This window comes from Cyclospora cayetanensis, unplaced genomic scaffold, assembly GCF_002999335.1.
Source record: "Cyclospora cayetanensis isolate NF1_C8 unplaced genomic scaffold, CcayRef3 CcayRef3_contig_45, whole genome shotgun sequence".
Taxonomy (NCBI): Eukaryota; Apicomplexa; class Conoidasida; order Eucoccidiorida; family Eimeriidae; genus Cyclospora; species Cyclospora cayetanensis.
In genome coordinates, this window is record NW_020312425.1 from 71,927 (window position 1) to 83,532 (window position 11,606).

General features: G+C 51.8%; 3 protein-coding genes across 3 annotated transcripts; 1 reads left to right on the forward strand and 2 right to left on the reverse strand.

Moving 5' to 3' along the window:
* Positions 1 to 1,235: 1,235 nt before the first annotated feature.
* LOC34619229 lies at positions 1,236 to 2,555 on the reverse strand. The gene has a single exon (XM_026334569.1). It carries the CDS (start codon positions 2,553 to 2,555, stop codon positions 1,236 to 1,238), a length of 1,320 nt encoding a protein of 439 aa, XP_026190354.1.
* A 1,024-nt stretch (positions 2,556 to 3,579) lies between these two features.
* LOC34619228 lies at positions 3,580 to 8,618 on the forward strand. Its single transcript, XM_026334570.1, has 14 exons — positions 3,580 to 3,687; positions 3,799 to 3,909; positions 3,981 to 4,046; positions 4,293 to 4,427; positions 4,655 to 4,820; positions 5,289 to 5,370; positions 5,699 to 5,843; positions 6,087 to 6,311; positions 6,638 to 6,725; positions 6,967 to 7,097; positions 7,360 to 7,412; positions 7,595 to 7,706; positions 7,998 to 8,085; positions 8,533 to 8,618. The coding sequence occupies exons 1-14, from the start codon at positions 3,580 to 3,582 to the stop codon at positions 8,616 to 8,618; spliced, it is 1,596 nt and encodes a 531-aa protein (XP_026190355.1).
* A 1,268-nt stretch (positions 8,619 to 9,886) lies between these two features.
* Positions 9,887 to 11,352, reverse strand: LOC113146623. The gene is made up of 3 exons (XM_026334572.1): positions 10,889 to 11,352; positions 10,163 to 10,277; positions 9,887 to 9,967 (listed from the first exon to the last, which is right to left on the reverse strand). Exons 1-3 carry the CDS (start codon positions 11,350 to 11,352, stop codon positions 9,887 to 9,889), a joined length of 660 nt encoding a protein of 219 aa, XP_026190357.1.
* Between the last annotated feature and the right edge of the window lie 254 nt (positions 11,353 to 11,606).

Consider the following 11,606-nt stretch of genomic DNA (forward strand, 5'->3'; position numbering starts at 1 on the left):
CACTATGTTCAGAGCCCTCCGCGTTTTTCTCTGAAGCTTGAGCTACCAGGGTGCTAAAGGAAGGGAATTCCATGTGGTGCATATTCCAATAGGCTACTATGCCGAAGACTGGTAGGGTCATGGACCACTTGTGTATGGCATGTACTCTTTAGGGTGGTTTAGATGCCAAATAACTCGTACAAGAGAATCATGATGCTACCTGTGGCTTGTATGAGGTGACAGAATAGCTGCTAACTATAACAGCGGAAGGTGAAGCACCAAAACACCTGCTGAATGAAGCAGCAAAAGGTAGAGCTCAGGCAAGCAAAGGGTAAAAGCAGGCCTTGGTGAGCTACAAGGCCATCCTTTAGAACTACGCTCCTATCATCCTTGCCTGAAGAATGTTTATTTAGAGGTGCATAGGAAGAAAGTTTTCTGCAAGCATATTTTTGTTGATAACCAGGTTGGTGTCGGGAGTGGTGGTGCCAGCTGTGACATTGAGCTTGGCGCGTTTGTTTTTCAACGAAAATAGCTTTCTGCCAAACCTGCTTTGCAGTGAAATTCTGAAGCACCAACCTCTGATCTACTATTCCTTCTCTTTAAGCTTCCAGTGGCGCTCGTGTTGCCAGCGCTGCACTCACCACCCGACGTAGCCAGGGGAAGGGAAACGGTGGCCGCTGACCTCTGCCAATCTAAATTCATACAAAGATACTAACAGAAAAGGTTAATTCTCTGTTGCAACAATCCCTGGCATCCTCTGTCATTCCATGCGCCTACTGATTCGGTCAGGTATTGGGGATTCTACGACCTTAGATGGAAACCTGGGAAGCGTATCGTGGCGTTCTAGGGAGGCAAAAATCTCTGAGAGATGATAAGCAGCACTAACGGCAGTGGGGGAAAATTATTCGCCAGCACCAGTAGAACGCGTAACAGGCGCCTCGGCAGGGATGACACATCTGATTCTCGAGGTCCCCGAATAAATTAGTGGCCAGTATTGCCCCACACACCCTAGCCAGTGAGCCCTAAGAGCCCTTTCGAATTAACCCTCCAGTCTCACCGGTAGCGGATGCAAGAAGAACGGTGGGGCGGGCTACACATAGGCTCGTTATCTGGAATAGTGCGAAATCCGTCGCTCTATAGGCGGTCCCTCTGCATTGCAATTCCAAAACAAGAATGATACTGGATTCAGCTTGTGTCTGCGTGGTACTGATGAATGTTATACTTAGAGAATAAGTGCCTTTTCCGGCGCCACATGGCTAGTCTTCGTCGCACATAGTGAGGGCGGCAAGTTGAGAAGCTAGTCGCATGGCTGCTTGCCGTCTTCCCTTTGAGGAAACATGAGGTCCCTTCTGTTTTAAGTCCAGCATAGCTGCAGTGAGGGCGTCAAAAACCTCGGCGTCGTCTGTCGAGTGCTGCCCCTCCTCATGGGCATTGTTGTGAGCCTCTTCCGAGACATCGGGGACAAGCCGAGAAGCCCCTCCTTCGAGCCCCTGTGCAGGATCCTCTACATTGGAATTCCCTGAGCCTCTCCTGTCATTGACTGCTCTGCCAAAGACACTGGAACGGTCCTTTGACCCGCTCTCTGTCACAGATTTAATGCGAGTGAGGCCCGGCCACATGTGGTACTGCAACGATTCGGCGATTTTCTGGAGGCGGTGCTGCTGGCGAGACACTGCGTCAGCGGCAAATTTGTGGGGCGGAGACGGAGAGGCAGCATGTGAGTTTGAGTTTGCGCCTCTACAAACAAGGCAAAGCTCCATTCCCTCTAGGAATACGTCACCCCCGAAAATCCACACAGCTGTATCCACCTCATGGTCAATGGGGGAGCTCGTGCTGCAGTCAAAGCTGCAAGATCGGCTATTCCTGTCACAATGGACAGAGAGAAGGAACTTTAGGGGTACGTTTCGCACCCACCACTCGCTGGTTTCTGGGTTTACCTCCTGTCCATCGCTCTGGGTGTGTTGGTGTTGCTGCTGCTGTAGATCATGCTGCTGTAGTAAAATGTTCTTCATCATGAAAGGTAAGGGCTGAAGTGGTTGCTGCTTGCCCTCAGTTGTTCTTTCAGCGGCATTTGCAACGACGTGGCGCCTTGCGAGTAGTTCGTGGTGCTCGTCACTACTGCATACAAACACCACCGCCTCTGGGGCTGCCAGCGGCGTAAAGTTACCCTCCTCTCTACTTCCATTATCCTGCCTCTGACGCTCATCGCGATCCAACCCTTGTTCGTTTTTGCAGATCCGCTGTGACTCTGTAGGTGGTTCCGCCTGAGACCGCAGCTGTGGATGCACTAAGAGAGCCCTTACCTGGGCGGTGTAGTACTTTGTTCGAAGGCAACATCGCCATGACTTGCAGCCTTGTGCCTCTTCGCAGAGGACCCCACTCCTCCCTGTTCCGTCATCGGGCAAGCAGCTGCCCAATTGCAATAGCAGCTGCTCTGTGAGTGTCTGCAGCAGGAGGGGGCCCCCCAAGGGAGTTGCCTCCTCCAGAGCTGCGGAAGATGCAACCACCACTAGAAGAGGCAACGAGGACCCTCCATCTGGAGTGGAGGGGGCGCCCTGGTTGTGGGCAGTTCCCATTAGATCTCTGCTTTGCATATGCACGCGAAGTAAGGGGTGGTGCCGTGCAGCACAGAAAAGTTAGGACGTCATGAGCACCTCGAGGATTACTGGTGCCGTCGTACTCCCTCTAAAGCCTTTCAAAACCCTTCGAGTTGGGTATACGGGTTGGGCGGGTCTTCTCGATGGGAGGCAGGAAGGGCACAGCCCTGTCTATTCTCGTCTTCGCCTTATTTTTGGAAAAAAAGGCAGCTTTTGTATCAGAATTCTACAGAGAATACACTCACTAGACTCAGTGTCTTAGAGGAATGGACCAAGATTGCTATGGCTTCATGCCTGAGTCTCGCTACTGCTCGCGCAGCTGTGGGTGCCATGGTGTTTGCGTGCACTGGCTGGGAAAAGTGTGGGGTTTGCTATTGTAATTACTTTCAAGAGTGGAGTTGCAGGTAAATATGTCTACTCTTTTCCTCAATTGTTTGGTTGAGGCGGTTCTTTTCTAGTATCAACTGCTCCTCAAGCGTACGCTAAGCTTGGCCTCGATGCAACACCAGCTTCAATCCCAACATAGTTAGTGTCAAGCACATCATTTATTTTCGTTATGGATCTCATCACTTGAGGCAGTCGTCTCATTTTCATGTCACTGGCCGGCCCTATTTCCGTGTTCCCCCTCCCTTCCACTCCTCGCAGTTCTCAGGATTGTGTGACTGAGCAGCCGACCTCAAAGCATCACTAAGGAGGGACCTTGGGTGAGCCATTGCGCTTTCCCCTTTGCCCCGTGCCCGTGATACAACTAGCTGTGGCCGCAGCACTGAGAAGAGCAGCAGAAGCTGGAGCGAGGGCTCACTAGCTCAAAGGTGTTCACGGATAGTTACCACCAGCGTCTCGTTCATTTCTCCTCCGAGCGCTGAGAACGGCAGGCCTTCTCAGCTTTCCGCACCAGGGCGCCACATGTGCCAAAATTGTTCATGAAATGCTACGTGCACGCTTGCACGTGTTCTCGTCGAAGTGAAATAGAGCCTTTGCTGCCTCATCCAGGTGCTGCAAGATGGGGCAGGATCAGTCCACAGTGCTTAGCGATGAGCGCATCGGTGAAGAGGAAGCTCGGATACGACCGAGAAACAAGATGGTGACCACCAGACAGATCAAGGTAGTGGTAAGTAGGACAGGGAAATGCTAGGCAGGACAGCGCTTGCGAGGAGGGGGAGGGGTACGAAAGGAGCCAGATCATTCAGGAATTTTTTAACGGAGTCACAAATGGTATCAGTGTGGAGCCAGCACGCAGGCAGAATACCGTGTATGTGGCTTTGTGGGCATGTGTACTCCATGTGGGACTAGTAGCAAAAGATTGCACAAGCCTCACTGTAGACCACAGACAGTACTGCAATGGGAAGCTACGCTTTCTTGTTGTGCCTCGTTCTATCTTTGAGGCAACCTTACTGTGTACAGGCTGCTGTCCTTGTTTGGTGCTCTCTGTGCTTGCAGAAGAGGTCTGCGCCCGACCAGGTAAACAAAGCAGCCCTGCTTTGTCTCAGCTATATCTGTCTCTTGGTGGTGTCTGGGCTTGGGAATGAAAGAGGATGGCGGTCGGCGTCAGCTGTGGTCATATCTAGTTGAATGTCAACCATTTTTTACTTGCGAGGATTCGCAAGTCCAGTACTTGTTTGGTTCAGTGTTTGGTGGTGCTGGTGAAATTGCTGTACTTCTAGCGGTTGTTATCTCAAGTGTCGCTCAACTTTTGTTTTTCGAGGATCGTTGTAGTTCATGGAGAAGGCCGATGTAATTGACCATATAAAGCCGATAAGGGAGGCCGACATGGCTGCGAAGAAAGAATTAGAGTCCTACGAAGGCATTATGGAACTCTCGGCGCAGCTGAAAAAGGAGAAGCGAAAGGAGGTGGGACATAATTCGTTTTTTGAGTATCTGGTTTGCAGTTTAGTCAGCAGTAGATTGTAGAACGCTGAAACGAAGCAAGGATACAGTAAAACTCCCGTAGTACGTGGGTGCCTGTGGGCTGGAAGGAGCCAGGTGTACACACACAACAGCTGACAGTACCACAAGCAAGAAGAAAGCGGAAGAACATCTTTCGATTCTCAGGGAGCTTCTTGTGTGTCACTTTGCAGGAGGAACCGCTGGACCTGAAGGTGATGGCTTTGCCAGAAATTGAAGAGGTAGAGTCTGTGTCTGAGGAAGAGGAAGAGGATAGGGGCGTTTTCCACCGAGAGGTTGAAATAGAAGAAGAGCCCGTGACCATCTTTCGGGAGGCGGCACACCCTGTAGCTATCGAAGGTCAGATAATCGTGAACGGAACCGAGTGTATCAGACACTATGCGTCAGAATGGGCGTAGCTGAATTCTTTTTTATCGCTCTTGCTGTTGCTTCTGGGCCTCCCCCAGTTTTTTGCATGTCTGCACTGGAAACCTAGTTGCTGGTATGTGATTTTTTGTTTCTTAATGTTGCTGGTTGGTATGCCCCTCTTTTCGCGTGGGAAAATACTCGTACTTCGCAAAATCTCTAGGGGTGCTGCCTCCTCATATGGTCATTCTGTTTTCGCTGCATCCTTCTGTCATCTTCGCAAACATTGGCAAAGGGGTCTTCGCCCGTGCTAACTACGAAGCACTTCCGCTCTTCATGCTTGCAGGGATGTCGGGCTCCTACATATAGCCGGTTTACGTCCCGTCGCGCAGCCCCTGTTTTACATGGCTGTGTGTAGGAAAACAGCTTTCTGTGAGCGTATTTGGGTTTTTGTGACTGCAGGGGAATGCGCTGTCAACTGCACTTTGCAGTTTCGAGATGATTCACCGTACATGAGGGAGTTCCCGGTTTATAAAATTGAGTGGTATGTGTCCATACTGTTTGTCTCCATCCACCTTCAGCTGCCCATGTGCTTTTGTCATGGTTTGCCTCCTTCTCGGCCTCATTTGGGTGAATGCTGTTGCTCCTCCCCATCAAGTCTCTCGGTGCACACTCTCTTCCTATTCGGTCTTTGCAGCAGTTTCTCTCCGTTCATTGTTGCATCAAAGGGCGAGTGCAGGTTCCTCGAGTGGCTTAAGCGCCTGCATCCTGCTGGGTCTGTCATCCGAGCGGCCAGCGCAACGACGGATTAGGATTTAGGATTTTTAATTAGTTGCGCAGTATAGGGTTTGCGCTGCGTGTGGCTAACGCAGGGCGGAGAGCCTATCAGTTGGCGAAGCCACGGTCTTCAGCATTGCAGCATTGGCTGGGGGAGGCCCGGATACACCTTTGATAATTCCTTCAGATTCATTGGGGAAATACATTTGTGTCAGAGCTTACAGGCAGGTGGAAGATCAGGTAAATCTTCAAGCGACGTCCTCTCCTGGATTCTTTGTAGCATCAGAGTTGCCGCTTTAGCTCAGACAGCTTTGAAGTCTCGATGCCTTTCAAATGATTGCCTTGGATCTGTACTTGAACATCTAAAAAGGAAAGGCTTCGACACTCTTAGCCAGCTGGTGTAGCGTTTGCATTCTACCTCTGGGGCTCTTCCACCACTGCCAGTGCATCCGATGTTGCTTCTGCCCCTCTCTGCCTCCTCAGTTTGAAACCACCAAGCTAAGGGACAATGAGGCCGGCATGTACGATGCGCACGTAGCTGGAGCCCGCACGGCAAAAATCCTAGCGCCGAAGCAGTTTGTAACTGTGGTCTCAACCTCCATCGTGGGCCCCGTGCTGCTCGCGGAGGATGTCACCGTTTTGATCCTTAAGGCTCTCGCTAGGGGCGGATTCAGTTGCGCGGTGAAGCTGCGGGATGTCCTAGACTCCGTAAGCCCCTAATCGATTTCGGCAACCACGTCTTCGCAAGGCGTGAAAATATTGGGCCCCCAGTGTAGATGCATTGCGATTTCCCTGGTTATCAGACTGTCTGTACAGCCCCTGCTGCCCACCCATGGCGCTGTGTCGCACCCTAGACAGCAGTAGCGCAAGGAAGGCATGTAGCTTCCAGAATCGCATCCAAACGTGTCTGAAATTCCTGGCATTTTTGTCCCCTATATCCTTGCCACGTCTTTGTTTCGTGCTGATTCGATGTTTTCCTGCCGTGCAGCCAATGTTTATTGGCTGTCTTTATTATGAGGTGCGTGTGCATTTAGGCGGATCGCGCTGTGCCGCTGGAGCGCGATCCCGTGAAAGCGGCCAAGGCAAAGAAGAAAATTCCAGCAACATTGCTAGTTGACTTTCGTGCGTTAGCCCTCCACAGGGTGCCTTGTTTCGCTTGCCCGGCAGCCAGGCCCTTTTGCGAGCCACCCGAGGCTTCATTGTGCTACTAGGGAACTGAATACTGTTTTGTTGACGTGTGCACCTTGTAGATAACAGCTTCACCACTCGCTGTTTCTCTTTTGCTAGTACTCTTCGAAATGACTGAAGATGATGCCCACGATTTACGGTATAGCAAGCAGAGCTTTCTTGTTTAATGTCCCAGGTATGCTAGAGCTGCGCTATCCGAAGAGCTGCATAAGAGTGGACGAGGACGGCCTGATTCACCTGAACCTAACGAAAGAACCTATGGGCACTGAGTTTGCGGTAATTGAACAACCGCTGGATGTCATTTCAGTGAGGCGTTAGCAATAGCAGCTGCTTTAGCCCTACTATGTACAGGGAGTACCTGGTATCATTCTTCACGGGAGAGAGGCTCTAACCACCGCTGCAGCTCCGCTACTTTTACTTCTGCTATGGACTGCTTCTGTCGCGACGGATGCAGCACCTTTTAGGGGCAACACCGTGTATTGGCATGTTGCGTTTGTGGCTTTTAGTACGTAAGTATCTCCGTTTTTGTTCATTGATCTCCCTCTGCGCAAGCGGCATCCTCCCTCAGGTGCGGCCCTCCAAAGGACCCAATACAATTGTCTTAGCGCTGGTGTTTAATACGTAAGCAAGTGCCATAGAGAACAGAAGGTGCCACTCGCCGTTTGTCTGCAGATGTCCAAATTCCCTGGCAAGGATGTCTTCTGGCTGAGACCAGGAGAGATGAGAGAAAGAAGTTTCATGAGAGGTACATTGTGGGGTTTTAGTTTCGGTATGTTTATGTGAACATGTATGAATGCACGCAGGCACGGCTACGAGCATGGGGGGACTCAGCAGTTGATTCGCTTTGATGTGGATCCGGCAGTTGGTAGAGACCTTGCGTTGCATCAGTGCCTCGCCTTTCAAGCAGTCAGAAAAGTGAGAATTTAGGTCCAGAATCTAATTTGTGCACTTAATGGTAATCGGAAACCACTGCCGTTTGTTCCACTGTGCGTTTGCCATTTAACTTTGTTCGACTGATTTTATGTTTTAGCATCTCGGCTGATCCTCTGCTGTACATTTTTTATGCTGCTCTTTCTCACCACTGTTCCAATACTTTCTTTTCTAAAGGTCCTGTGCCCCTTCCGGCTCATTTGTCTTGATTTTGACGAATCTCCTTTTAATGCTAAAGTCTAAGAGCACATTGAGAGGGGCGGGTGAGGATCGCAGGCGCGGCTCACACGTAGCACCTTGTCATCCTGGTACAATTGCGGCAATGTGGAAGCTCTTCGCCGGGCTGTTCAGGATTTCCTCGAGGGTAAGTTGAATTAGACCGAACGCCACATGATAGTGTCACGTGGGTCCTTATACGAAAGTTTGTATGGTTTGATTTTGAATCTTTTTGTGTGTCGGTTACGGCGCGTCTCGTGTAACGTGCGCCAGGATGCACGCTGTGCAGTGTATGGCTTCGGAGCCGACAAATACGCTGCCGCGTATCGCAGAGGACCTTTGCGCGCATTTGAGCGTTTGTATTTCTCGCTGTGCTGCACACAAGTGATTTTAAAACAACGAGGCGGCTGTGGCTTTGTAGCAATGCTGCTTCATGACAAAGACCTGCTGATCGGAATCCGGGAACACTTGTCAGCTCACAGGACCATATGAGCCCTAAATACATAGTGTGCGCGAAAATCTGTTCCGTTGCATGGTTAACAAGAGTGTGGTTTACCGCACTGTGTTGTTATGTGTTCTCTTTTACTGTGCTTAGCTCAAGCGTTGGCCTCCTCAGAAGCAGCGCCTGCATTTGAGAAGATGCCTACAACTCCCTGGAGCATTATGAACTACCGGGCTTGAAGCCTGGAGTTGCTACGTCCTCTTTGGTATTATGAGAAGAGCTCAAGCAAGGACTTCGAACATGTACAGTGAAGTCCCACGCACCTAACGGTTTTTCGAAAGCGCGTGACAGACAGACAAGCGTGCAGTTAAGTTACGCATGCTCTTCGAGATACCAGGCGAGCAAACGGCCTCCATCCTTCATAACGCGCTTCCCTCTCGCGCCCTCTCCGCGCAGCCATGTCGCTGCGTTAGTGCAGTCACAGGTTTGAGGCGCAGGTTTTTTCGTTTGGCTGTAGTTTAGAGGTGTAAATGCAACCGCCTCCTTCCATGTGCAGCGTGTGGGCTGGTAGTTACGCTGGCGGTCCGCACCCTCTCCCGTTTCTTTCTTATTGGGGTCCACCTAGGGGCCCCAATTGAGGTCCCAATATGGCCTCAACCCGAAGTTTTAGGCTGTTACAGAATATTCTGTGGTAGTTAGTGAGCGTGCTTTGACAGGATGGTGTTGCAACCTTTGATAAGGGAGCGGTCGAAGGGGTCAGTTGCTCATTCACTGCATCTCGGGTTTGACAAAACCGACCGTGAAGCACAGAACGAATGGCAGAGTTTTTCAGGTCTTTGAAAGCCATCAATAAGGGAAAGGAAAGATAGTGTGCTGTAAGTTGGTCTACTCAGATTGCAGTGCGTCTGAGCAAACTGGGAGGCCTTTACACACACTGAGGACCACGTACTAAGGGCCATGAGGGAAGCCACAAGAGAGAGATCTGAGTAGACTGGAGAGGAGAGGAGGGGCCCCATGTGCACACGCAGGAGTGGCCCACTACGCCGTGCGCACGGCTGGCAGAGGGACGTCTGTGCCATCTGCAGTGTAGATACATTAAAGGCGCATACTAAATTTACCGTTAAGCCAAAAAGAGAACAAAGTGCGGCTATTCTCTAGAATGCTTAAGCCCCTGAGTAGCATTTTTGCATGCACCGGAGCCTAATTCGCCCGCCTGCTGGCTGACATGGGTGGCGCTCATGCGGAGACAATAGAAGCTCAGACCACGTCACCCCGTCACGAGGACTCCGAATAACTTGTGCAGTTCAGCCGGGAGACTTTCGGGCTGAAAGCCGCCACTGCTATATAGCCCGTGTTGCCAGCAAGCGTTGCACTCAGTGGGGCTAGTGTATGGGAAGGCCACTCCCTAACCCCCTTTCTCGCCTTATGCTTCGGCACACTCCAGCGGGGTGGGATGTGAGAGGCAGGGGTGAGACTTCTGGAACAGCCGGGACTGCAGCTGCACCAGCTACACGTCATCATCGTCAAAGTCGGAGACATGACGGTCCTCCATACCTAGCAAATCGAACCGACCGAATTCCGTGTCTCGCTGAAAGAAAAGACACGCGCGCAGACGCATAAGCGACAGCTCAAGGAACGTGCTGAAGGAGCGGGTCCTGCTGTGTAGACTGTGTAGACAGTCTACGGAATGCGTTTGCACGCGTCTTCCCGACACAAGCGGCCCCCCTTCTAGATTTCGCTTGTGTTTGAAGCTTATACTTTGCGTCGCAAGTGGGGGAGGTACCTGTCGTGACTTCTCGGACCGTCGGTGCTTCATTATGAGCCGCGAGATCAGCCAAACACCGCCAACGCCCAACCCCGAGAAGAGAAGCAGCAGCCATAAACTCGATGACTCGTTCCTGCAGACCCGCAAAAGCGGTAACCGTGTAAACTTGATGCCCCTCTTTGTGTTGTGTAATGCGCGCAAGTAGCCCAAGGACCTTCAGCAAAGGAGCTGGCGCAAAGCTGTAGACAAGGGGGTATGACAGAGAGGCACCCGCAAAGCATTGAAGACACGAATCTTCACAGCCAGACACACCTAATAGAGCGGCATTCCTCGGCGGATTCATCCCATGCCTCTCCCTCAGCGCACTCCACTGCCACGTCCTGCTCCTGCGTGTGCGTCGAAAGCTGCATCGGGGCCTCCTGGCTGTTGTGCCCTTTTGCCTCCTCAGTCTCCGTATCTTGGACCGCCTTCGGCGTCTCCTTCTCCTCCTGCGGCATCTCTTGCACATGGGGTCGAGCGCGAACGGAGCCAGGCTCGCTGTGCGGTTTGCTGCAGAAGACAACACCGCAACAAGTCGCACAAACCTACGTCCACGAGAAAGGCGGTCTAGGGGAGGCGGTCTAGGAGCGACTATCGCCTCTCCTCTGTATATATCTATATAGATTATGGCTCCCGAAAAGGCGAGGTACTGTGCATGCGCGAAAAAGCTGCTGTAGCCACCGCGTGCAGGGCAGAGCAACGCACTTGTAAGGATCAATAATAACTTCCTTCTCGGGCTTGACAAGGCCAGCAGCTTCCAACTGCTGCTTCTGCTTCTGTATGTGCAAGTGCTGCTGCCGCTCGTGCTGCTCTTGCTGCGGTGTGAGGGGGTGAGGGACGGGCAAAGGGCCTCCCTTCCAGGGGGCGGGAGCTACCCTTTTCTGCTCTCCCTCGATCTGAAGCACGACGTCTTGCCGATGGTGAAGGCGGTTCAGCCACGTGAGGGAGAACGGTCGTCCACTGTCAGCCTTCATGTCGATTTCAAGAGTTGCCGAGGGTCCCAGAGACCGCATGGCATCGGCAGGAAAGAAAAAGGACCACACCAAACCCCCAACCGAATCATCCTCTTCGGTGGTATCCAGCTTCACCTGGGCTGCAGGGTAGACAAGCATCCCCGAAGCGCCTTGCAGGTGGACTGCCCCCTTGGCGTCCAAAGACCCTTCCGTCATGTTCGGGGGTTCTGAAAGGCGGAGTAGCAGCTGAGACACAAGGCGCAATTTCTCCGCAAAAGTACTGTGGGTGTGCATGTATGTGTGTTCATGTATGTGTGCATGTATGTGTGTGCATGTATGTGTGTGCATGTATGTGTTTGTGAAAGTGTAAGTGCGTCCGCCTTTCCATGCTCAGAGAGCGCTTTCTTGGCTGCATTTCAAGGCATGTCGATGCACGTCTATGGGGTGCTGTGTGTTTCCGAGCATCGCAG